Source organism: Sminthopsis crassicaudata, chromosome 2 (assembly GCF_048593235.1).
Source record: "Sminthopsis crassicaudata isolate SCR6 chromosome 2, ASM4859323v1, whole genome shotgun sequence".
Taxonomy (NCBI): Eukaryota; Metazoa; Chordata; class Mammalia; order Dasyuromorphia; family Dasyuridae; genus Sminthopsis; species Sminthopsis crassicaudata.
In genome coordinates this window covers 335,170,896-335,193,779 of record NC_133618.1, presented here as the reverse complement: position 1 = coordinate 335,193,779, position 22,884 = coordinate 335,170,896, and the positions used below count along the sequence as shown (strand labels likewise).

General features: G+C 35.8%; 2 protein-coding genes across 4 annotated transcripts in view; one reads left to right on the top strand and one right to left on the bottom strand.

The window, feature by feature from the left end:
- RAD51B (RAD51 paralog B) overlaps positions 1 to 5,019 on the bottom strand; it is a 784,849-nt gene extending 779,830 nt beyond the window's left edge. Inside the window, exons 1-2 of the mRNA XM_074290461.1 lie at positions 4,920 to 5,019; positions 2,974 to 3,070 (exon numbers count right to left, since the gene is read on the bottom strand). Coding sequence (XP_074146562.1) covers positions 2,974 to 3,057 — 84 coding nt within the window. The 5' untranslated portion in view covers positions 3,058 to 3,070; positions 4,920 to 5,019. The remainder of the gene's footprint in view (positions 1 to 2,973; positions 3,071 to 4,919) is intronic.
- A 4,012-nt stretch (positions 5,020 to 9,031) lies between these two features.
- Positions 9,032 to 22,884, top strand: part of ZFYVE26 (zinc finger FYVE-type containing 26) — a 79,073-nt gene continuing 65,220 nt past the window's right edge. For all 3 annotated transcript variants that reach the window (XM_074290458.1, XM_074290460.1, XM_074290457.1), the window contains exons 1-3: positions 9,032 to 9,138; positions 9,858 to 10,133; positions 15,684 to 15,762. In XM_074290458.1, coding sequence (XP_074146559.1) covers positions 9,943 to 10,133; positions 15,684 to 15,762 — 270 coding nt within the window. In that variant the 5' untranslated portion in view covers positions 9,032 to 9,138; positions 9,858 to 9,942. The remainder of the gene's footprint in view (positions 9,139 to 9,857; positions 10,134 to 15,683; positions 15,763 to 22,884) is intronic.

The window sequence follows — 22,884 nt, the reverse complement described above, 5'->3', positions numbered from 1 at the left end:
GAAATAGAGTGAATTGAGTAAAACCAGAACTATTTATACAATAACTATAATATTATAAATAAAAGCAATGTATATTAAGACTTAATAACTAGTCAATGGCTTTTAACAATTCCAAACATCTGGCAATGAAACACACAGATACAGAAGGAATAATACATTTTCAGACACAACCAATACAATTAAATTTTTTTGTTTGTTTGCTTGATTATATTAATTAATACCAGTAAGTGGCACAGTGGAGAGACTGCAAGGCCTAAAGTCAGGAAAAATCAACTTCCTGAGTTCAAATCTGTTCTTAGACACTACTACCTGTATGAACCTTAGAAACTGATGCTGACTGAAATGAGCAGAACCAGAAGATCACTATACACTTCAACAACAATACTGTATGAGGATGTACTCTGAAGGAAGTGGATATCTTCAACATAAAGAAGATCCAACTCACTTCCAGTTGATCAATGATGGACAGAAACAACTACACCCAGAGAAGGAACACTGGGAAATGAATGTAAAATATTAGTACTACTGTCTATGTACCCAGGTTACTTATACCTTTGGAATCCAATACTTAATGTGCAACAAGAAAATTGGATTTACACACATATATTATATCTAGGTTATACTGTAACACATGTAAAATGTATGGGATTGCCTGTCATCTAAGGGAGGGAGTAGAGAGAGGAAGGGGAAAATCTGGAAAAAATGAATACAAGGGATAATGTTATAAAAAAATTACTCATGCATATATACTGTCAAAAAATTATAATTATAGAAAGTCATTTAACCCTGGTTACCTGTTTTCCTTATCTATAAAATGAGCTGGAGAATGAAATGGTAAATTATTCCAATATCTTTGCAAAGAATATTCTAAACACAGAGTTAGACATGACTGAAACAACTAAACAACAATTAATTTGTTGTAAGGAAAATGTTTTATGAGGGAGAATAAAGGAGGAGTATGTGGGAAATAAAGACAAGTGATGCCAAAAAAAAAAACAAAACAAAACAAAACAAAACAAAGAAATAAAAGGGTATCAATGAAACATTTTTAAAATACACAGAGAACTTCAAAAAGACACAGTAAAAGTTGTCAGTACTTCCACTTTAAATTTAATATCTATTTTAAAAAACAAGCTATGTGTAAGAGTCACAGTGTTGTACACATGCTTATTTTCCTGTTTTTCTTTGTATACAAATATGTTCTTTTCAGTGATGATTTTTCTAATTCATTATAAAACAAAATTTTATATCATCTTTCCATAGGGGTTTCCATAGAAAATGTTAACATAAACATAAATGTCTATTTAATTGAAGGCTTGATGATTTACCTTCAATATAAAAAACAATTAAAATTATAGCAGAGTGAAAATCTATCTTTTTCACAAATCATATTTTTTCAATGTTATTACCATGCACACAAATCCAATGCTCTCACCACACATTTCTAAAGCCACCAGATTCATTCAGATGGAACAAATAAGCTCATCATCTCCAAAATTGCTTTCAAGAGAAATCAGTTATAACCATATGATTTGCAGATTTCTTATACAAGGAAGCAAGATAAATAAATAAGAAGATAATGGAATAATGTTCCATAATTTATTAAGTCCTATGACATGCAAAATTATAAAATACTATATAAAGCTAATATTCTTCTAGGAGAACAACAAAGAAATAAATATAGCGAAAGGTAGAATGTGATGGGGACCTATAAAAGAAGCAAAGAGCTCTAGGAAAATCTGTGGAAGAAAAATATTTCAAAGGAATCAAAAAAGGTTTCAGTTTAATTGGCAAGTGAATTGAATTAAGAACAACGAAATACCACAGACAAAGAGCAAAAGCATTTCAAGCGTTTCAAGGGGGAAGTGGAAGGAAATGTACTTTCTACAAATGCAGAAATGTTGAATTCTGAAAGTTTATTTGTCAAATCAGGCAAGGGTATACAGAGAGCTTTAGGGACAGAAATGTGAACCAGTGACAGGTACTCTAGAACTAGGAGAGTTGTGGAATTATTTCAATGTTTTCCTGTAAAGAGTCTTATTGAAGACAAGCTTTGTTATTGTTCATTTGTTTTGTTGTGTTGTGTTTTTCAATCATGTTAAACTCTTCATGACCCCATCTGGGGTTTTCTTTACAAAGATATTAGACTGGTTTACCATTTTCTTCTCCACCTTTTTTTTTTTTTTTTTTTAAACAGACGAGGAAACTGAGACAAATAGGATTGAGTTTTTGCCCAGGATCACACAGGTAGTGTCTGAAGCTGTATTTGAACTCCAGAAAATGACTGACTTGAAGCTAGGGAGTTCGCCTAGTTGCCTAATGACAGGCTTAGGAGTTTGTATTTTATCCAGCCAGAAAAAAAAAAAAATAAAGGACAGTTTACAGAAGAGACTAAAGGCTAGAAAACCAGTTAAGACTATACTAGTTCAGGAAAGCAATCATGAGTGACTGAATTAGGGTGGTGGCAGGATGAATGAAGTAAAGGAAATGGTTAGAAAAGGTACTGTGGAATTAAAACTGATGTAGCTCTGCAACTGATTGGATGTAATGGAGTAGGAGAGAAGGGAAGCAGCAGTTGAAAATGAGTCTGTATTTTCTTGCCTGAATAACTGAACAGTAATAATCAGTAAAAATAGACAATTGGGAAGACAGAACATCTAACAAAGGAATGTGAGGAAATGTGTCTCAGATAAGAATCTGAAAGTGTATTTCATTTTACAAAGGCTTTTCCTAAAAGAATACATTCCAGAAAGGAGTGTATGCAAATCAAATTTTTTCAAGTTGTCATAGACTATTTTAAATATGCCAAAATAATCTTATTTAAAAGTATAGTACGATGAATTCTTTTTGAAAATCAATTATCACCTAATATATCTTTTCTTAAAACTCAAAATTTTACTTATGTTTGCTTAAAATATCTTTAAATTAAAATTAAAGTTTTAATAAAAATATTTATAAAAGTCAAAATTTTACCTGACAAGTAACAATCTGATGTTTATTCAACCGGTCACACAGATCCTGTGGTAACCCTACTCGAGTTAATTTCTTGTTGGCCATACCACCAATTGACCTTAACAAAACATATAACAAAGGAATAATGCAATCTATACTAGATAAAATAACAGAGAATACACCAAAAAATTTATTCAAGAAAAATTATGCAACTTAATCAAGCTTTTCCACAGTGAAAACAAAGCTGAATTTAAAATAACAGAATTATCACTTTTAATGGACTTGAACTTTCTAAATGTAATAGGATAGGGACAGAGAAGGGGTAACTTGTAAAGGTGGTTCCCATCATTATGATTCTATGATTTGTTTTTTGCAAGGTTATATAACAGACTTTGAGCAAGCTTCCCAAACAAGGAATTAACAAGCGGTGAGTCATTCTAAGTAAGCACAAACAGGTCATCCAACCAGACAATCAGACAAAACATTCTGAATTACTAAATCTTGATCAATCCAAGTGTTGGGTCAATTTTAGCAAAGGAGATAGTAACAATCTCAATGGCTCTATTCAGAACCACTTCACGTTGAAATTAAATTTTTTTTTTCTTCTTCCAGGAAAATTAATACAGCTTAGTTGACAATGGAAGTCAAACTGAAGAAGCAAACTGTGATTGATTGTGTTAAAGCCTTGCTAACGTAGTGAACCTCACTGAGCTATCAGGTACCTCAACACTGCAATTTCTCTGAAAAATATCAAAAGCAAAAGTTTTGGGGTTTTTTTCCCTGTCACTGATTGACCCCATTCAAAGGATATTTTTTTTAAGTTCCAAATTCTCTCGCTTCTTCCGCCACCTCCTCTACCCTTGAGAAGGAAAAGAATAGCCATTATATATGTGAAGCCATGCAAAATATATGGAAGGAAGGAAGGAAAGAAGGAAGGAAGGAAGGAAGGAAGGAAGGAAGGAAGGAAGGAAGGAAGGAAGGAAGGAAGGAAGGAAGGAAGGAAGGAAGGAAGGAAGGAAGGAAGGGAGGAAGGGAGGAAGGGAGGAAGGGAGGAAGGGAGGAAGGGAGGAAGGGAGGAAGGGAGGAAGGGAGGAAGGGAGGAAGGGAGGAAGGGAGGAAGGGAGGAAAGGAGGAAGGGAGGGAGGGAGGGAGGGAGGAAGGGAGGAAGGGAGGATGGGGAGGGAGGGAGGAAGGGAGGGAGGAAGGGAGGGAGGGAGGGAGGATGGGGAGGGAGGGAGGGAGGGAGGGAGGATGGGGAGGGAGGGAGGGAGGGAGGATGGGGAGGGAGGGAGGGAGGATGGGGAGGGAGGGAGGAAGGATGGGGAGGGAGGGAGGGAGGGAGGATGGGGAGGGAGGGAGGGAGGGAGGATGGGGAGGGAGGGAGGGAGGGAGGGAAGGAAGGACTTCAATCTACTCTCAAGTTTATCAGTTCTCTTTTTCTAGGCATGGATAGCATTTTCATTACAAGTTTTTCATAATTGTGTCGAACATCATTATTTTGATCAGAGTAGATAATGTTTATAAATAAAATAAAATGAATAAAGTTACAAGGGAAATAAATTACAATTAAATTATAAAAAAAATTTCTGGACAGCAGAAGTTATGATGCACCTCCCCTGAAGTTATGTTGCACCTAAGTATGGCCCCAATTCTAGAGAGCAAGCCTTCATTAAATGCCTATTATATGCTAAGTATACACATAAATGCAACGATCCCAATTCTCACGGAGTTTACAAACCTAAACAATTTCAAACCCAATAGTAAAGAGGGTCTCCCCACCTATTAAGATGTATTCTAGGCAGAAAAGTCGCCCCCCTTCACCTACACCCAAGAATGATGAATGGCTACTGGCTGGGAGAGGACAGCCATCTCTTACCCTCAACCCCCAACGTCCGCGAATGTCTCCCCAGGGGTTATTTTAAAAAAGGGGAAGGGGGCAAGTTGTGAGTGAACCCAGCGCCCGCTACCTTCAGCAGCGCACGTGGAAGCCCCAGGATCTAGCCTTCCCTGCCACCATCCGAGGCCAGAGCCTCGAGACACTTGAACTCGAAGGGCAAGCTCCCACGAGCAGTTTTCATAGGGAAAAGGAGGAGAAGAAGGGAAGAGGGACAACCAATCAGCATCAGTCGCAGCTCCAATTGGCCCCCTGGCACACAGCGGGACCTGCCTTCCCTAAGGAGTAGGCGAGAAAAAAGGTGGGGGTGTATTGAAAAAATTAAGGTGGTAAATGCACCTGAGTCTGAAATAGTCAAATCCTACAATTTCACAGTTGAGAAAACTAAGGGTCAGTAAGGTTAATTACTCAAAATAGAAAGGGTGAATGTAAATGTAGATATATGTTGAATCAAGGACCTAAAAGTTCCTTCAATTCTCAGAATAAATGCACAAATTTATGATGTAAATTTAAAATCTTGTTCATTAAGATTTATGGCCCAAGTCTTTGTAGACACTCAGGCCATTTTCTCATTTCACCGTAAGACAAAGGTGTTTAATCTTCTCTGTGTTCTTTGGCAGTCAGTCTAGGAAGCCTGTGTGATGAGTAAACTGAGGTACTAAACCCAAATAGGTCAGTTCCTTTCAGAATGTCTAATTATCTCTCTCCTTCCCAAAGTCTCAAAGGGCGAGTCCTTTAGCGAAATGAATTTTGCTACTCAATGCAGTGAGGAAACAAAAGTCTTTATTGATTAGAGTGGAAACACCGAAGGGTCTGCGGGCAAAATGGCTGCAAGGTCCAAAGTCAATTTTGCAAAGAATATATTTTTGGGGACTCTCTTTTATACATAAGCACAGTCATTCAGATGCAGTGATGTTTGTATTCAAGGACGTTCCTGAGAGTTTTGTAAATAAGACAGGAATTCTCTGTTGTTATCTCCTTCCCCCTCTTCCAAAAAGGAATTTTCTGCTGGTATTTGGCCTATCTCTTTTGATCTTGAACTATCTCCTTCTTGACCTTATCATGTGGACCCTTTCTGGGAATAGTTCATTTAAAGTTATTAAGAAGTATTTTGGGAGCAGCTAGGTGGCGCAGTGGATAGAGCACCAGCCCTAAATTCAGGAGGACCTGAGTTCAAATTTGGTCTCAGACACTTAACACTTCCTAGCTGCGTGACCCTGGGCAAGTCACTTAACCCCAGCCTTTAAAAAAAAAAAAAGAAGAAGAAGAAGAAAAAAAAGATATTACATTTATCTGTATTATAAAGTTAAGGGAAATAATGTCTAAGACTAGAAAGGTAGGAAGGGAGCAGGTTTTGCAAAATTTGAATGATAGGAAGAAAGATCTCAGTCAGGAGGAACAAATAGAAGATTGCAATAGAAAATAAGAAGTATAATAGAAATAATAATAATAAATAATAGAAAATAGAAGTTTTGCTTCACCCATATGCCAATAAATACCAAAATTCTGAGGAAAAGCTCTGAGCCGAGGTGGCTAGACATGAGATTTGGTTTCAATTTGGAGATGAGCTGAGTGATTAATTATTATACAATAATAATTAAGTAATATTAACAGTGAAGGAAGCATCTTTCACTGTTCCCCAGGTGAATTAATTAATTAATTAGTGAGGCTAATAAATTCTTTAGCATCTAAGCAGTAGGGGTTTTAAAAAGAGAGAAACCATACACTTAAGTGTGGGAGTTAAGCCTCTCTACTAGGTAACAAAGAATTCACACTAAATTTATCAGTTATGATAGTCAATTTTAGAAACTGAAAAAGAGTAAAATAAATTAAGGAAAATGCAGAAAGCATTTTTCTCTCCTTTTCCTCTCCTTTCCAAAAGAACTGGTGTTTACATCTATATTTTACTATTCTGTTTATTTTATATTTCAATTATACTTAAAAGTCAGTCAATAAACATTTATGAAGCACCTTTAAGTGTCAAACGCTATGTATGATCTGCATAGAGATAACAACATTCCCCAATTGATAGGCATCTACTTTGTTTCTAATTCTATGTTGGCACAGAAATGCTGCTCTAAATATTTTTAAGCATGTGCAGCCTTTTTTTTTTTTTTTTCTTTGATCACCTTGGGATATTTACATAGCACTAGAATCTTTGGGTCAAAAGATAAGGACATTTAAGTCACTTTTTTGAGCATATTGTTATTGTTTTTTTTATTAATAGTTTTTATTTACCAGATATATGCATGGGTAATTTTACAACATTGACAATTGCCAAACTTTTTGCTCTAATTTTTCCCCTCCTTCCTCCCCCCCCCCCAGATGGCAGGTTGACCAATACATGTTAAATATGTTAAGTATAAGTTAAATACAATATATGTATACATGTCCAAACAATTGTTTTGCTGTATTAAAAGAATCAGACTTTGAAATAGTGTACAATTAGCCTGTGAAGGAAATCCAAAACGCAGGTGAACAAAATTAGAGGGATTGGGAATTCTATGTAGTGGTTCATAGTCATCTCCCAGAGTTCTTTCGCTGGGTATATAGCTGGTTCATGGTTCAGTTCATCACTGCTCTATGGGAACTGACTTGCTTCATCTCATTGTTAAAGAGGGCCATGTCCATCAGAATTGATCATCATATTGTATTGTTGTTGAAGTACATAATGATCTCCTGGTTCTGTTGAGCATAGTGTTTTGATGTGAATTTCTCTTAAGCAATTTGGGGTATTTTCCTACCAGGTTGTTATTTAATTTAGCATTTCTTCTTTGAAGAATGGCTTATCTTTTGCTCAATACTCTAAAGGCTTCTGGTCATACATTTCTGTTCATTGTCTACATAGCTTATCTAGCAAACCTTTATCAGAATATTTGATTCAAAAATATTCCCCAAATGATTATTTCCTTTCTTATCCTAGATGAGCTAATTTTATTGTGCAAAATTATTCAATATCATGTAATCAAATTTATGTCTTTTGTCTTTTGTAATTGTCTCTACCATCTTGTCAGGTTAAGAATTAATCCATTACCCATTGATATAAAATGTATATGATCTATTTCTCTTCTAAATTTTTTTATGGTATGATCTTTAATATTCAGGTCATATGCTCAGTTTGAATTTACTGTGCAATATAGTGTAGGATGGGAGTATAATTTCTTCCAGACTGCTTTCCAATTATCCCAGGAGTTCTTATCAAAAAAGGAGTTCTTTTCTAGGTAATTTGTTTTCATGTTTATTAAACACTGGATTATTGAGTTTATTTTTATTCTTCCTTTTTTAGTATTGACATACTTTTTCTTATCAAATGTTTTTGATGATTGTTGCTTTATAACATAATTTGAGTTATGAAAGTGCCTTTCCCCTCATTTATAATTACATTTTAAATCTTTCCTTTAATATTCTAGAACCTTCTAATTCCTGCAAACGAATTTTGTCATGATTTTGTTCCTACAGATGAATTTTGTCATTATTTTTCTATAAAGTATCCCTTTTTTAGTTTATCAAATCTATAATTTAGAACTAAATTTGTAAATTAACTTTAGTACTGTGGTCATTTTTATTATATTGGCCCAGCTTGTTTGTGAACACTGAATATTTCTCCAGCTATTTAAGTTGCCTGTTATTTCCTCATGGAGCATTTTTAAGTAGATATGTACATTTTGTACGTGTGTGCACTTTGGAAGTGATTCTAAAACACTTTATGCATTTTGTAACTATTTTATATTGGACTTCCCTTCCTCTTTTTACTTCTTAGATCGGACTATCATTGTTTATAAACGCTGTTGATTTCTATTGGCTTATTTTGAAAGCTGCAACTTTACTGAACCAATGTTCAATTAGCTCCTAAGCTGACTCTAGTATTTTCGAGACAAATCATGTTATCAACAAATAAGTGAGTTTTGTCTTTTTGCCTTTCTATCTTTAATTTCTTTCCTCTCATTGGTATTGCTAATATTCCTAGAATTATGTCAAATAATGACAAGAGGACGTGGCTATGCGAGTACATACACGGTGGGGGAGAGTAGAAGGAACACGTTTCCCTGTTTTGGCTCGCAACTTGGGCCGGAAGTCTCTAGAATAATACGATCCCAAACTTCCGGTCGAGCCATTGTCTGAAGCTTCAAATGCCCCAAAGAAGTATGGCGGCTCATTTGCATATTTCCGTCGCTCCACCAATCAGGGCGTTGGCCTTCTGACTGCTCTCCCTTCCGGGAGAGAATTGTCACCTGACTTAACTCTAAACATGGCGGCACTGGTTTGGGCACCGTTCTCTCTTCTGGGAGTAGGTGAGTGCTTGCAGGGGAGTCGGTGGTCCCCCTCTTTGACCCCCCCAGGGGGGCGGTTCCAAACCCGGCTCCCGGCTCAGCCTTGATCTTTCCGGGCTTGTCACAGGTCCTGATTCCACTGCACTACTTTGGCAAAATTATCTAAATGAGGGGGCTTCTTTCCCCAGACGTTTCCCTGTGAAGGAGCGGGAAGGAAGCAGTTTTTCTTGGGGACATTTGAGTCTGGAAGGACTAGTCATTTGGGGAAGGGGTGGAGGGGGAAGCTGTGAGTCAGCTGTGGGAAATGACAATGGGTGGTCCCATGGGGCTGCATCCCATCCCTGTGAGTCTCTGCCTTTTTGGAACATTTGTCCTCCTGCACGGCTAGTCTCAGATGCGCCTTCTCTGCGCAGCCTCCCATAATCCCGCCGTTCTGGTCCTTAGTCCTCCAACCTGCCACCCATTCCAGGCTTTTCCATGTACATTTTTTATATCTTTCACAAGACTTTCAGATTCTTTTTGTCGCTCTTTCCCTAGCAAGTAACGGTGCCAGTACACGTGTTTATTCAACTAAATAACTCCATGAATAAAGAAGAAAAATTATATAGTTAAATTTCAGATCGAGAATTAATAAATTTTCCCAAGTGCTGCCTTTCTTTAATAGAACTTAGCAAGTGCAGAGTAATCTAAATCCAAGCCCCTCCACTGCTTTTCTGACTCTTTGTTTCTTCCATTTCCAGAAGGTGTTCCAAGAATGGGCTTAGTGAGGACATCAGGTTTAGTGTAGCCCACTGTCCTCCATCCCTTGCACTCAGTGCTGGGAAGATGCATCCATTTGGGAAAGAGGAAGCTGCCTCGGTGGAACACCTCTTTGGGTTTTTTTGTGAGTGTTTGAAACATGGAGAGTGGGAACTGGCACAGGCCTGTGTGCCTCAGCTACACAGAGGACAAGGGGACATCCCCGAGAAGGTGGAAAGGATTCTGCAGGCTCTGGTGACCTGTCCAGACCTGATGAGGTAAATACGCTTAAGTGTTCCAGCACTGCCCATTCACAACTTAATTAGTGAATAATCTTTACATATAGGCCACTTAAACTTTATGTTAAGCTGATTAGTAGAGTGAAATTTCAGGTTTAGTTGAGAAATAACTGCAAAGCCAAGAACACCCGAGTTCATAGTTCTGCCTCTGATACATACTGGGTATGTGTTCTTGGGCAATTCACTTAACTTGGACATCTCAAACTGTGTATCATGTAGATATCTTAAATTAAATACATCCAATAATTGAACTTACTCTCTTCCAAAAATCTTCCTCTATTCTTAACTTCATTTTGGCTATCAGGGCAACCACCATCCTCCCAGTTGTCTAAGCCCAGTGTCATCTCAACTTCTCAGCCACATAGCCAATCAGCGATCAAGTGTCGTCATTTCTGTTCTCATAATGTGACTTTTTCTCCTCCAGCACGGCTTCATGTCTAGACTATTACAGTAGTTTGTTAATCGGCTTCCCTATTTCAAGTCTGTCTTCACTCTAGTCTTCCCTTTACTCAGTTGTCAAAGTGATCTTCCTAAAGTGCAGATCTGATCATATACAGTACCATATACCATATACAGTAAACTATATTTAGAAAAATAAAAGGCTATTAAAATAATAAAAGATGAAAATGCTCATGGCCTTTTATTTTTCTAAATATATGCGAAGATAATTTTCAGCGCTCTTCTTTGCAAAATCTTGTGTTCCAAATTTTTTTCCTTCCCTCCCCACCTTCTCACATAGACAGCAAGCAAATTAATATAGGTTAAACATGTGCATTTCTTCTAAATATGTTTCCATATTCATCATACTACCAAAAAAATCATATCAAAAGGTTAAAAAACAACAACAACAAGCTAACAACAGCGGCAACAAAAGTGGAAATATCATGCTTTGATCCACATTCAGTCTCCATCATTCTCTCTCTGGATGCAAATGGCACTTTCCATCACAAATCTGTTGGAATTGCCTTGAATCACCTCGTTGAAAAGAACTAAATCTATCACAGTTGATCATCACATATTTTGTTACTCTGTACAATGTCATCTTGGTTCTGCTCACTTATTAGCATCAGTCTTTCCAGGCTTTTCTGAAATCAGCCTGCTCATCATTTCTTATAGAACAATAATATTTTTATTATTCATATACTATAACTTATTCAGGAATTCTCCAACTGATGAGCATCCATTCAGTTTTCAGTTCCTCTCCACTGCAAAAAGGGCTGCTATAAATATTTTTGCAATTGTAGGTCTTTTTCCCTTTTTTATGATCTCTTTGGGATATAAGCCCAGTAGAGATACTGTTGGATCAAAGGGTATTCGTAGTTTGATAATCCTTTCAACATAGTTCCAAATTGCTCTCTAGAATGATTGGATCAATTCACAACTCCAGCAACAATGCATTACGGTAGTGTTACAGTTTTCCCATCTCCCCTCCAACATTTATCATTATCTTTTTTGTCATCTTAGCCAATTTGAGAGGTATGAAATGGTACTTCAGAGTTGTCTTAATTTGCATTTTTCTAATAAATAGTGATTTAGAGCATTCTTTCCTATGACTAAAAATTACTTTAATTTCTTCATCTAATAACCGTTTATATCTTTTAACCATTTAGCAATTGGAAGAATGACTTGTATTACAAATTTGAGTCAATTCTCTATATATTTTAGAAATGAGCTTCCTAACTGAACCAGCTACATACACCCAGCGAAAGAACTCTGGGAGATGACTATGAACCACTACATAGAATTCCCAATCCTTCTATTTTTGTCCGCCTGCATTTTGGAAATAAAGATGAGTATTCAAGTGCAGGGGGCAGCCAGTGAAAATCTCAGTCGGTAGGTGGAGTGTCCACAGCAAGGTAGCCTGTGTCACTGGGTCACAGTGTGTAGGGGGAGAAAAGAGATAAGGTGCAAGAATATTGAAAATATAGGAGGGGCCAATTTATGGATGGCTTTGGGTACTGAACAGGATTTTATGTTTGATATTGGAGGTGATCAATAAGTAATATGATCAGACTGGTGCTTTAGGAAGACCACTTTGACAGTATAGGAGAAGACAGACTGTGTTTAAAAGGATCAGAGGATTTTTTACTAACTTAAGAGTGAGGCAATGAACGATTGTAGTAAGATATTGCAGTGATGTTAGGATTGGTATTAGAGGAGAAAAGAAGACATATACAAAAGGTATTTCAGTTGAGGTGTGAGAATTGAGGGTTGAGAGATTCCCCAGTCGATGTCACAGGTGAAAGAATTTGAAAACCCAAAATTTTTGGCAAAAGTGGTTTTAATATACTAAGAAGACAGCTTTCTTAGTGGGCAAAATCCTGTTAGGATATTTTTGCAAAAGGCACTTAACCTATGATTTTATGGGGTCTCTTTGTCTTAGAACCTAGGGCCAATGTCCAGATGAATGTGGGACTAATTTTCAACTCAATAGAGGGCCTTGACCATGCCCCAGGCTGAGATTTCCAGTTGAATAAGATTACTTTATCCTCTATGAAGGATGGGGCCTCTCCCAAAGGCCAGGAAGGTGTGAGACTCAAGACTACACTTCCCCCAAAGATTAAAGATTAAAGTTTTTTAGGGAGTCCTCAATAATTTTTTACAAATATAAAGAAGTACTAAGGCCAAAAAGTTTTGAGATCTGCTGCCAATATCAATGAAAAACCTAAAGTCCAGATTCTTTCCAAGTGTCTTAATTTTATTGATGCTGTTTGAGTGGTCAAGATTCCTGGTGATTTAGAGCAGTGATCCTCAAACTTTTTAAATAGGGGCCAGTTCACTGTCCCTCAGACTATGGGAGGACCGGATATAGTAAAAACAAAACTCACACTCTGTCTCCACCCCTCAGCCCATTTGCCATAACCCAGTGGGCGCATCTGGCCCAAGAGCCTTAGTTTGAGAACCCCTGGTCTAGAGGTTAATGACTATAAGAGAGTTATTAAGAATCCCCTTTAAATTGGCTGCAGGTTTTAGGAGTGAAAGAATTCACTCATTCCCAGATATTAGTTGAAAAATGAAAGTTTATTTTTAGATAGAAATCAGTTTACCCAGAGACTGACTTCTATAGTGGCAGATCTATGGAAAATGGAATTTTTCACTGAGAATGCAGTTCTCAATGGACAGAAGGTCCTGGAAGTAAAGTGAACTACCAAGGTCCATCTGCAAAAGACTTTTGTTGGTGGAAGCTATTAAATTGAGTGTCTTGGTGGGGGTTGGGACACCCCCGAGCAGGTCAGACACAGTTGGGGTTGAGGCAGCCCAAGCAAGTCAGACCCAGTGGGGGCTGGAACAGCCTGGATCTCCTATTGGAATTAAAAGGGTTGCTTTTTGACCAGGATTTGTCATTGAATCAAAGGCCCTGGCTTCTTGGAAAGATCTTATCTAGGGAGGATATGCCTTCCCCAAGAATGGACTGAGAATCTGAAAGGAATCACAGATCAATAGGAAATACAATTTCTTAAAGGGACCCCGACCCTCTTATCAGGCACTTATTAACGATTAACATATAAGCAGTAGCTTATGACTATTATGTAAAACTTGGTACAGAGTCTGTCCAAGAAAGTATCCCTGGGGCAAGCTTTTTCTTGTTTATAACTAGTGTCTTTGAGAAGTAATGGATTGAACATCTCTAGAGAGTTTTTTCTTTTATTCCTTCAAAAATACAAATCCTGCCTTCTGTATTTGGGTAAAAATTTCATTGCAGCTTAAGCAAAAGAATGAAAGAGAATTCCATTATATAGTCATAAGTGTTCCTGCTAATAACAATTGATGGCAAAGAAACCTAATATATTATTCAGACTTTTATCTTTTATATTCCTAGTAGAATAGGTAAACATAATATCCCTTTCTTCCTCAGGTTTTGAATAAGCTACTTTTCTTATAATTTTTGTTGTGAGCAGTGGCAGTTGGATTTGAGTTGCAAAAAAAAAACAACAAAACCTTAAACTCCCATATTCTTTTCTTTTTATGCAAAAAAGAAAGAAAAGTAAGGAAAGTGAGCTAAAAAAAATTATATATCTCAAAATAAATGTATATTTTAAGGAAGTAAAAATAGATTTCAGTTCCAACAAGCTTTAAGTTCCCAAAGCTGGAAACCCTAGGCTAGATGTTAAGAATGCAAAGACAGTCCCTCTCCAGAAAGGAATTTGCATCTCTTTTTAGACTGGGCTTGGAGGAGTGAAGGAATGAAAAAAATCATCTAAGTTCTTGCTATGCTAAGCAGTAGAGGTATAAAAAAATCAAGGTTGTCTCCCGCTCACAGAATTCACATTTCTAATGGGGGAAGATTACATTTATAGAAATAAATGCAGCTGTATAATAGAGTTTCTAGGGTTTAGCATCAAGGTAGATTGTAAGGCTTGATGATTTTCTTTCTTACTGGAATCATTTTAGGTAATGATCCCCTGTTTATTGTGCTACATGATTGGCCAGCTCAACCCAATAGTAGCACTATCTACTCAGCAAACCTATTATCTTTGACTGTTACTTCTCCATCACTTCTCATTTCCAGTCATTTACCACTTCTAATAGTTTTGCCTCAGAGTATCTTTTGCATGTATCCCCTCATCTAATACAGGACCTCACCTCCCTTGGACATTAATTTAACAGATATTTCTACCTCTTCCCACTCCCCTTTGCATTCCATCTTCACTACCAAATCTAGCCACTTCTCTGCTCAGAAATCTTTAGTGACTTCTTACTACCCACCAATTACAATTCATATTCCTTTGGTTGGCACTGAAGGCCTACCAGAATAAGATGGATGCTAAGTTACTTCCCAGCATTATCTCATATTACAATTCTAGACCTCAGGCAAACTCTCTCTAGAACACATGCAGTTTTCACTCCTGCTTTCATGTTGCTGTTCATGATTTTCTCTATTCTTGGAATGTCCTCTCTGAACTTCTTCATCTATTGATTTTCTACCCATTCTTCAAAAGCTTAGCTCATATTCTACCTACCTCCATGAGGCATTTCCTGATTCTCCATCCCTCTTCCTGTCACAGCACTTATTTTATGTTTATGTGTATGTCTTATCCTCTGCTAGACTATAAAATCTATCAAATGAAAGCAGGGATAGGATCTTATCTGAATGTTTTATCTACCTTCCTACCTTATACAATGTACTACACACAGGAATATTGAATAAATATTTGTTGGATTTACTTAACAATCATGGAAAGTAGGTTGTTTCAATTTTTAAAATGAGGAAACTTAGATTCACAAAATTGTAAGAGCTAGCACTGAGCCTTAGTAATCTGATACATAAAACCAGCTACAAGTAGTTTAAGTCCCTCAATGCAAAAAATAAATAAATAAATGAATGAATGAATGAATGAAAAAAGAGATGAGTCTTAAAGTTCTGATTATAATGGGAGTTTCCTAAGTAAAAGCTTCCAGTTGTTTGCTTGTGAAATCATCTTGCTTTTTCAGATTTGACAGAAATAGGGGAACCTGTGTCTGAAGTCATAGAGAAGAAGTCAAAATAAATTCTCAGGAGACCTTAAGCAACTCTTTTTCTTTTCTCAGGTGTAAACAGCACAACAGTCCCCAAAGATTGGCCTGGATCTGGCTTCTGATACTAGAAAAATGGCTAGAATGGGACAGGGTAAGAATCTTCTTTACAATTCACATTAGCCTCTGAGGCAAAGATTTGAGAATGAGGTGTTCATGGTGGAATCCTCATGTTTTCTATTGGTGATTTATTTTTATCTGAGATTCACCTACTAAAATTTATATAATAGTGCTTCATTGAACCAAGCTTCTTACTGGTTCTGTGTGTGAACGCCTATAGAGTACAAGAATGGATATGAGAAACAATATAGGAAAAAGGTCATAATATTAACAGTAATCAATTATTGATTACATATGGTAGGAGGAAGTATGTAAATTCAGAAATATTTTTAAAACCTCATTATTATATATATGGTTCTGAATGTATTTTGCTATACATAAACACACTCATTTATGTAATTAAAAGAATAGTAACATATTAAGGGTACAATTAGGGCTTCTTAAACTTATTGATTTTTTTTTTTTTTTTTTTGGCAAGGCAGTTGTGATTAAGTGACTTGCCTAGGATCACATAGCTAGTATTGAGTGCCTGAAATGAACTAAGGTAGTCATGATTCCAAGGCCAGTGATCTATTCACTGCTCCATCTAGCTGCCCTTTTTTATGTTATTTTTTTAAACTCTTAATTATGAGACAAATTTTTTCTTTCCTTTAGGAACACAGTTTACAAATGTTTTGTTCTTTTTAGGAACATAGTCAAAACACATTTTTAGGGTTTCATAATAAGTAAATCAAAACACATTTAGAGCCAATATTAATATTTGATAGCTTTTATTTGAATTATTGCAAACATTAAAAGATTTTTGTAAATCTACATTTATGTTCCAAATCTTCTCATCAGACTATTCTTTCCTTCATCCCAAGTTGCTTTTTTACTCAGTTTTTATTGTCACCAGAAATCAAATCTTTTCACTAGAGATAAAAAAAAAAAGAAAACAAAGTAGCCAAATTAAATTGACCTCTTTTCATTGCCTCTGCCTTCACCTGAGGAAGAAACTAGTGAGCAACATAATCTAGCAAGTAAAAAGGAGACACAAGAAGCAGGGTGCTTTCTTGAGCAATGAATAGTTTATTTTAGATTTGTAGGAGTTTGAAATAAAATGTTTAATAGTTTCTGAAGAAAAAGAAAAAAGTGGGAAAGCTTATTATTTTCGATTAGAGAGGTTTCTCTCTCAAACATTGAATTTCTTGAGCCAAGTGAACTTTCCCCTCTCATTTGCTTGCTTTATGAACAGTTGCTCAACTAGATCAGGAGTTTCCCTATATCAGGGGATTTCATTATCCCCTGTCACTCCTTTCCTGAGTGATCCTTTTCCTTATTCTACTGCGCAAGCCCAGCATGGCTTTTTTGCCTTAGTTTCTCCAGGATTAAATTAAACAGTTTTGCTCCTTAAAACAGCAATAACTCTCTTTTTTTCAAAGCAACTTCAAAAAATGTGATGAATCCTCTGGGAGTTTATTAAACCTACCTAAAACCCACATGAAATTTGCAGCATTAACCTGTGACCTTCTTTAGCAAAGTGTTTCAAAAGCAGACAAAAAAGTCTTTTGTTATTCTAGACAGCTTGCTGTGGTTTCTTTTCTAGATCTCCTAACTTCTGGTAAAAGTTTTCTTATTCATTTTCAGATTAATTTGTGATCCTCTTCTCCTTTTATTTGTTCTAGTTTTGCTTTCCTCCCTTTCATTTTGTTGTGATTTTTCCAAGAATTATTTTTCAGGATTGGTCTTATACTCAGAATGATAAACATTTGTATAAATACAGTAAATAAATTCTTGAGTGTTGAAGAGAAATATAAAATCTTTCTGAATTTGTGGATAATGATTGTCAAATAATGAATAAAACAAGCGTTGGCTTAGTTTTAGAACTCTAAATGAAAGCCTTAATCTATTCATTTCAGTTAAGAATATGCTGCTTAAGTAGCTTACTTATTTCTCAGACTTCTGCAGCTATACAGTCCTACATCTTATTACATGATTTCTCTTCTCTTGACTGTCATAGATAGTCCTTTCCCTTTTTGTTTCCTCCTGAAAAAACACTGGCACACAAATTAATGAAAATGTCATTTTTTTTTTAAAAAAGGAACTATCTTATCAAAAAGCTTAATGAAAACAATACATAAGTTTAGGGGATTTGCATCATCTGCATTCTTATTTACTAGTTATAAAGATCAAGAAAAAATAATTAAAACAGAAATCCTATTTACAATAAAATAAAGCCCATTAAATATGTAGGAATTGACCCACCCAGAATACATAGAATCCCTATCTAAAAACTACAAAACTAGAATAACCAAAATAGCCCAGGACCTAAATGATTGGAGGGACATTGGTAGGTGAAATTAATATACTAGATGACAAATGCCCAAGTAAATGTATACATTAAATCCAATCAAATTATCAAGAGTTTTCTTTATAAAATGAAATAAAAATTATAATGGAAAAGTCAAAAAGCCAAAAAGATCTAACTGAAAAGTTGATGAAGGTCATCTTGCACTTCTAGATTTTAAAACATTATAAAGGGATTATCACCAAAACCTTCACTTGGCAAAATAAGAAAATTTGTTGGCAGTTGAGACTTTAATGTAGACCCTTACCTTTTACTGTATTATCCCAGCGAAATCTAGCAGGGTGATGGAATTAAACATTTTTTTAATATAAAAAGTTGAAAGAGACTGGAAATAATTAACTCATTTGTAAAAAGGATAATATTTTTCTGTGCAATAAACAGAAGAGATTATTAGGGATAAATTTATGGTTTCCTACATTAAAATAATGAAAGATAATAGGGGAAATATTTATAGCAAATGTGATAGATTAAAAAACTTGACATTTAACATATGTAAAGGAACTATTCATAATGTATTAATGTAACTTCCATTTCATAGTGATGAGGTTTAAATTTAGGGAACCCAAATGAAATTAGAGTTTCTGGTGGTCAGCGAGTTAAAAATGATAAGGTCTAGTGGCAGGTTTGGGGTTCAGGGAGCCAAATGGAGAGGTTTGGCTCCCCTGTACCCCATTGGGATTCGGCACAAAGGTAGGGAATTTTGGGGACTCCCTTCTGGCGGCGCAGAGGTTCTCTGTAAAGGAATTTACAGATCCAAAAACCTAGATTGATAAAAAGAGGTTTATTACGGGGATTGGAAGTATAAAGTCTGGTTAGAGAAATAGATGACGATAAAGAGAAGATGGCACTGGAAAAGTATATTATTCCAGCAGGCAGATCTATGGAAAATGGAGTTTTACACTGAGAATGTAGTTTTCAGTGGACAGAAGGTCCTGACAGTAAAGGGAACTGCCAAGGTTCATCTGCAAAGACCTTAGTTGATGGAAGCTCATTATATTGCTTGTCTTGGTGGGGGTTGAGAAACCTGAGCAGATCATCAAAATGGGTGCTGGGACAACTGGAGCAGATCAGAACTTGTGGGGGCTGGGACAAGCCTGGATCTCCTATTGGAATTCAAAGGGATGCTTTTGACCAGGATTTGTGATTCAAAGGCCCTGGCATCCCGGACTGAGAATGCCTCAGCCAAGAGGGGCTGGGAATCTGAAAGGAATCACAGATCAATAGGAAATACAGTTTCTTAAAAGGACCACAACCCGCTTCAATAGTGGATATATAATCACAAGATAAGACCAAGAGCATTTTCAGAGAAAAAAAATTTGTTTAATAACCACTTCAAAAACTTTCAACTTCATTAATAATCAAAGGGATGCAAATTAAAATAATGATGAAATACAACTTCCCACTTGTCAGACTTTTAAAAATAATGAAAGACAGTGGTGTTTAGTCTGTTGATAGGGTTGTAGAGGAAGAAGCCATACTTGAAGTGTGCAGTAAAAATTGTAGTAGTCATCCCCTTTGACCCATCAATTCTATTTTTGGAAATATACTCTGGAGTATTTAAATTAAAAAAAAGAAAAAAGCTATCCCAAGATTAAAATTGAAGTTTGAAATGTAATTTTGTAATTTGTAATAAACTGGAAGCAATATAAATGTCCAAAATAGGGAGATCCTTGAATAATTTAAATTAATGGGCTAGAATACTATTTATTCAATAAGCATTTACATGTAATGCCATTGAGACTGAGAGGTGTTAAAGAGATATACACACACACACAACTAATTCAAATATATAAAAAAAAGTCATTCCCCTATAGAGAAATGGAAAAGAATATGAACAGGTAATTCTCAAAGGAATAAATTCAAATTGTCAAAATTCTTATGAAAAAATGCTCAAAATTGATAATAAGAAAAATGGAAATTAATAACAATTCTGAGTTCTGCCTCATACTTTTCAGATTGGCAAAATTGATAAAAAAGGAAATCTATAATTGTTAAAGGAAAACAGGCACTCTAATGCATTATTGATAGAGTTGTAAATTGGTTCATGTATTCTGGAAAGCAATATAAAACTATTCTCTAAATATGACTAAACTCTACATATTGTCCATTCATGATAATTCTTTTTAAGCCTATCACAAAGAGTTCAAAGAAAGAAGACAGGAAGCCATGTGTTTAAAAATATTTCTTTTGGGGAATACTTGAACATATTATGATAATGTGGTAATAAATGTAATAGAATATTATTGCACCATAAAGAATAATAAAAGGTATGGTTTCAGACACATCTGGGAAGATTTTAATCAGCTAATACAGGGTGAAGTGAGTAAAAACTCAGAGAATGATTTGTATAGTAACAAAATCATGAAGAAAAGCAACTTTGCAATAAGAGATTAAAAATTGATAAATGCAGTGACCAAAAACCAATATTCCAAAAGACCAGTGATGACATACTATCTACTTCCTGATAGAATTATGAGCCCACAGTGCATAATGAAATATTCATTTTCAGATATGGACAATATGGAGATATGATTTGCTTGACTGCATATCTTTTTTTTTTTTTTTTTTTTTTAAATTCCCCCCCCCCCCTTCCATTCATGGGACAAGGAGAAGGATGTGGAGGATAGGGGTGGGTTCCAAAAAAGAGAATAGTGATAGGGTTACCCATGAATAATAGAAACAGACAAGTAATACAGTTTTAAAAATATGTTGAATTAAATCTATATACTTAAAAATTAAAGTGAGTTGGTTATAATAGAGATTTACAGCTTCATATGCTCTTTCTGTTCTTTACATATGAAAATTGCCAACTTATTTGGCATTAAGATTAAGATTTTAAAGCCAAATAAATCTGGGGAAAAAACATTATGAAATAAGGCAAATAGAAAAGACTTTGAAGTAAAGGAAAAGCTATATATTAATTACAGTCATATAAGTTAAGTAAATTAAAATATATGTACAAAGAATTTTGATGAATATTTTGACGGTGACTGAATACTGTAGGCATTGAAATTAATTTAAATGTAATTACTTGTTAATCAAGTAGAATTGGTTTTAATCATTCAGTTTAATATTAAGTTTTGAATAGTATATTTAATAGAAGAAAAAAAAGAATTATGATTATGCATCAAGAACTTTTCCCTTTTGTCCCTTAGTATTTTGAATTGATAAGTAGGTAAAGCCAATGTCCATCTTCATATTGGCAGATGCTTCCTAATTTAGCTTAGCATACCATTAATATTGTTTCCTATTTAAAGGAGCTATAACAGATGCCATCAGGATTATTATCTTTTATTGGTCCATGGACCCACCTCAGAACACAGATTTATTCTTACAGGGTTGTGGTTCTCTGGAGGGGAATAGGGGATAAAGACATTAAATTTTGAACTGAAAAAGGTAGTGAAACTTAAAGATTTAGGAAGTATGCCTCTGGGCTAAACGTAATTGTGAACCAAAAACATGTGACTTTTTTTCCAAGTAGACCTTTGATTTCACTGGTGGAAGCAGTATCTAATGAGGAACTTCTACTGATGTGGGTGACCAATGTAGATTTAGAGAACTAGCATTTCAGAGACGGGATCTGAACTCAACTTATTCTTACACCAGCTCATGTGACTGCTTAGAACCTAACAGAAAATCACTCACTTTGGAATTTGGACTGAAAAATTGAGTATTCAGCACTTTCTTAAGCCTTCAGAATTGCTAGAGAACGATTCACCTATCAGCTTCTCATCATACAGCACAGAAATTCCAGCATAAAAGGGCTCTTTCGAACTGTTTGAAGCTGATTACTGTGGTCTTTTGTCTTATTTGTTCAACTTAGAATTAAATTGGGGACTTGGGCAAAAGAGTGACAGCCCTTTAATTATCAATCAGTTAACAAACATTTATCAAGCATTTCCCTGTGACAGACACTGCTAGGATCTCAGTATATAGTAACAAAAGTGAAAACTGTTTCTTCCATGTGGTTGACAGTCTTCCTGGGAGGTACCACATGTACGTACATACAAGGGCAGATATGAGATGGTTTTGTGGGAAAGCCATTGGTTTCTGGGGACTTTCAGAAAAGTCTTCAATAGACAATAATACTTCACTTAAGTCCTGAAGAAAACTAGAGACTCTGAAGTGAAAGTGAAGAGGAAGGAAGACCATTCCAGGCATAGAAGATAGTCAATGCCAAAGTGAGAGATGCAGGGTTGTATAGGTTGGAAGAACTGCAGTTTACAGGACAGTTGTTTGGGGCCAGTTAGTAAAAGATTTTAAAAGCCAAACAAAGTAATTTATAGTTGATCTTGAAAGCAACACAAAGCTACTGGAGTTTGAGTAGAGGAATAACGTGGTCAGCACTTACAGAATACCATTTTGATAGCTGTGTGAAATATAAACTGAAGTAGGGAGAAACTCAAGAGAGAAAGGCCAAATAGGAAGAGTCCAGGTCCAGGAAATCAGTAACAATTTAGTAAGGACCTATTGTGTGCCAGGTACAAGAAATGGGGATACAAAAAGAGGCATAAGACAAAACTTGCCTTCAACAAGCTTGGCTCACATTCTAAAAAGGGAGAAACAAGCTAACAAATTACATATAAACACGCTATTTATAGGATAAATTAAAATAAAAGTGGGAAGGCACTAGAATTAAAAAAAGATTTAGAAAGGTTTCCTGTGGGAGATGAAATTTAATTAAGAATTTTGAGGAATCCAGGGAAGCCTGAAGGCAGAAATGAGATAGGATGGGATGTTTGAAAGCAACAGGGGAAGGAATCAGTAGCACATAGAAAATGAATATTAGGGGCAGCTAGGTGGCGCAGT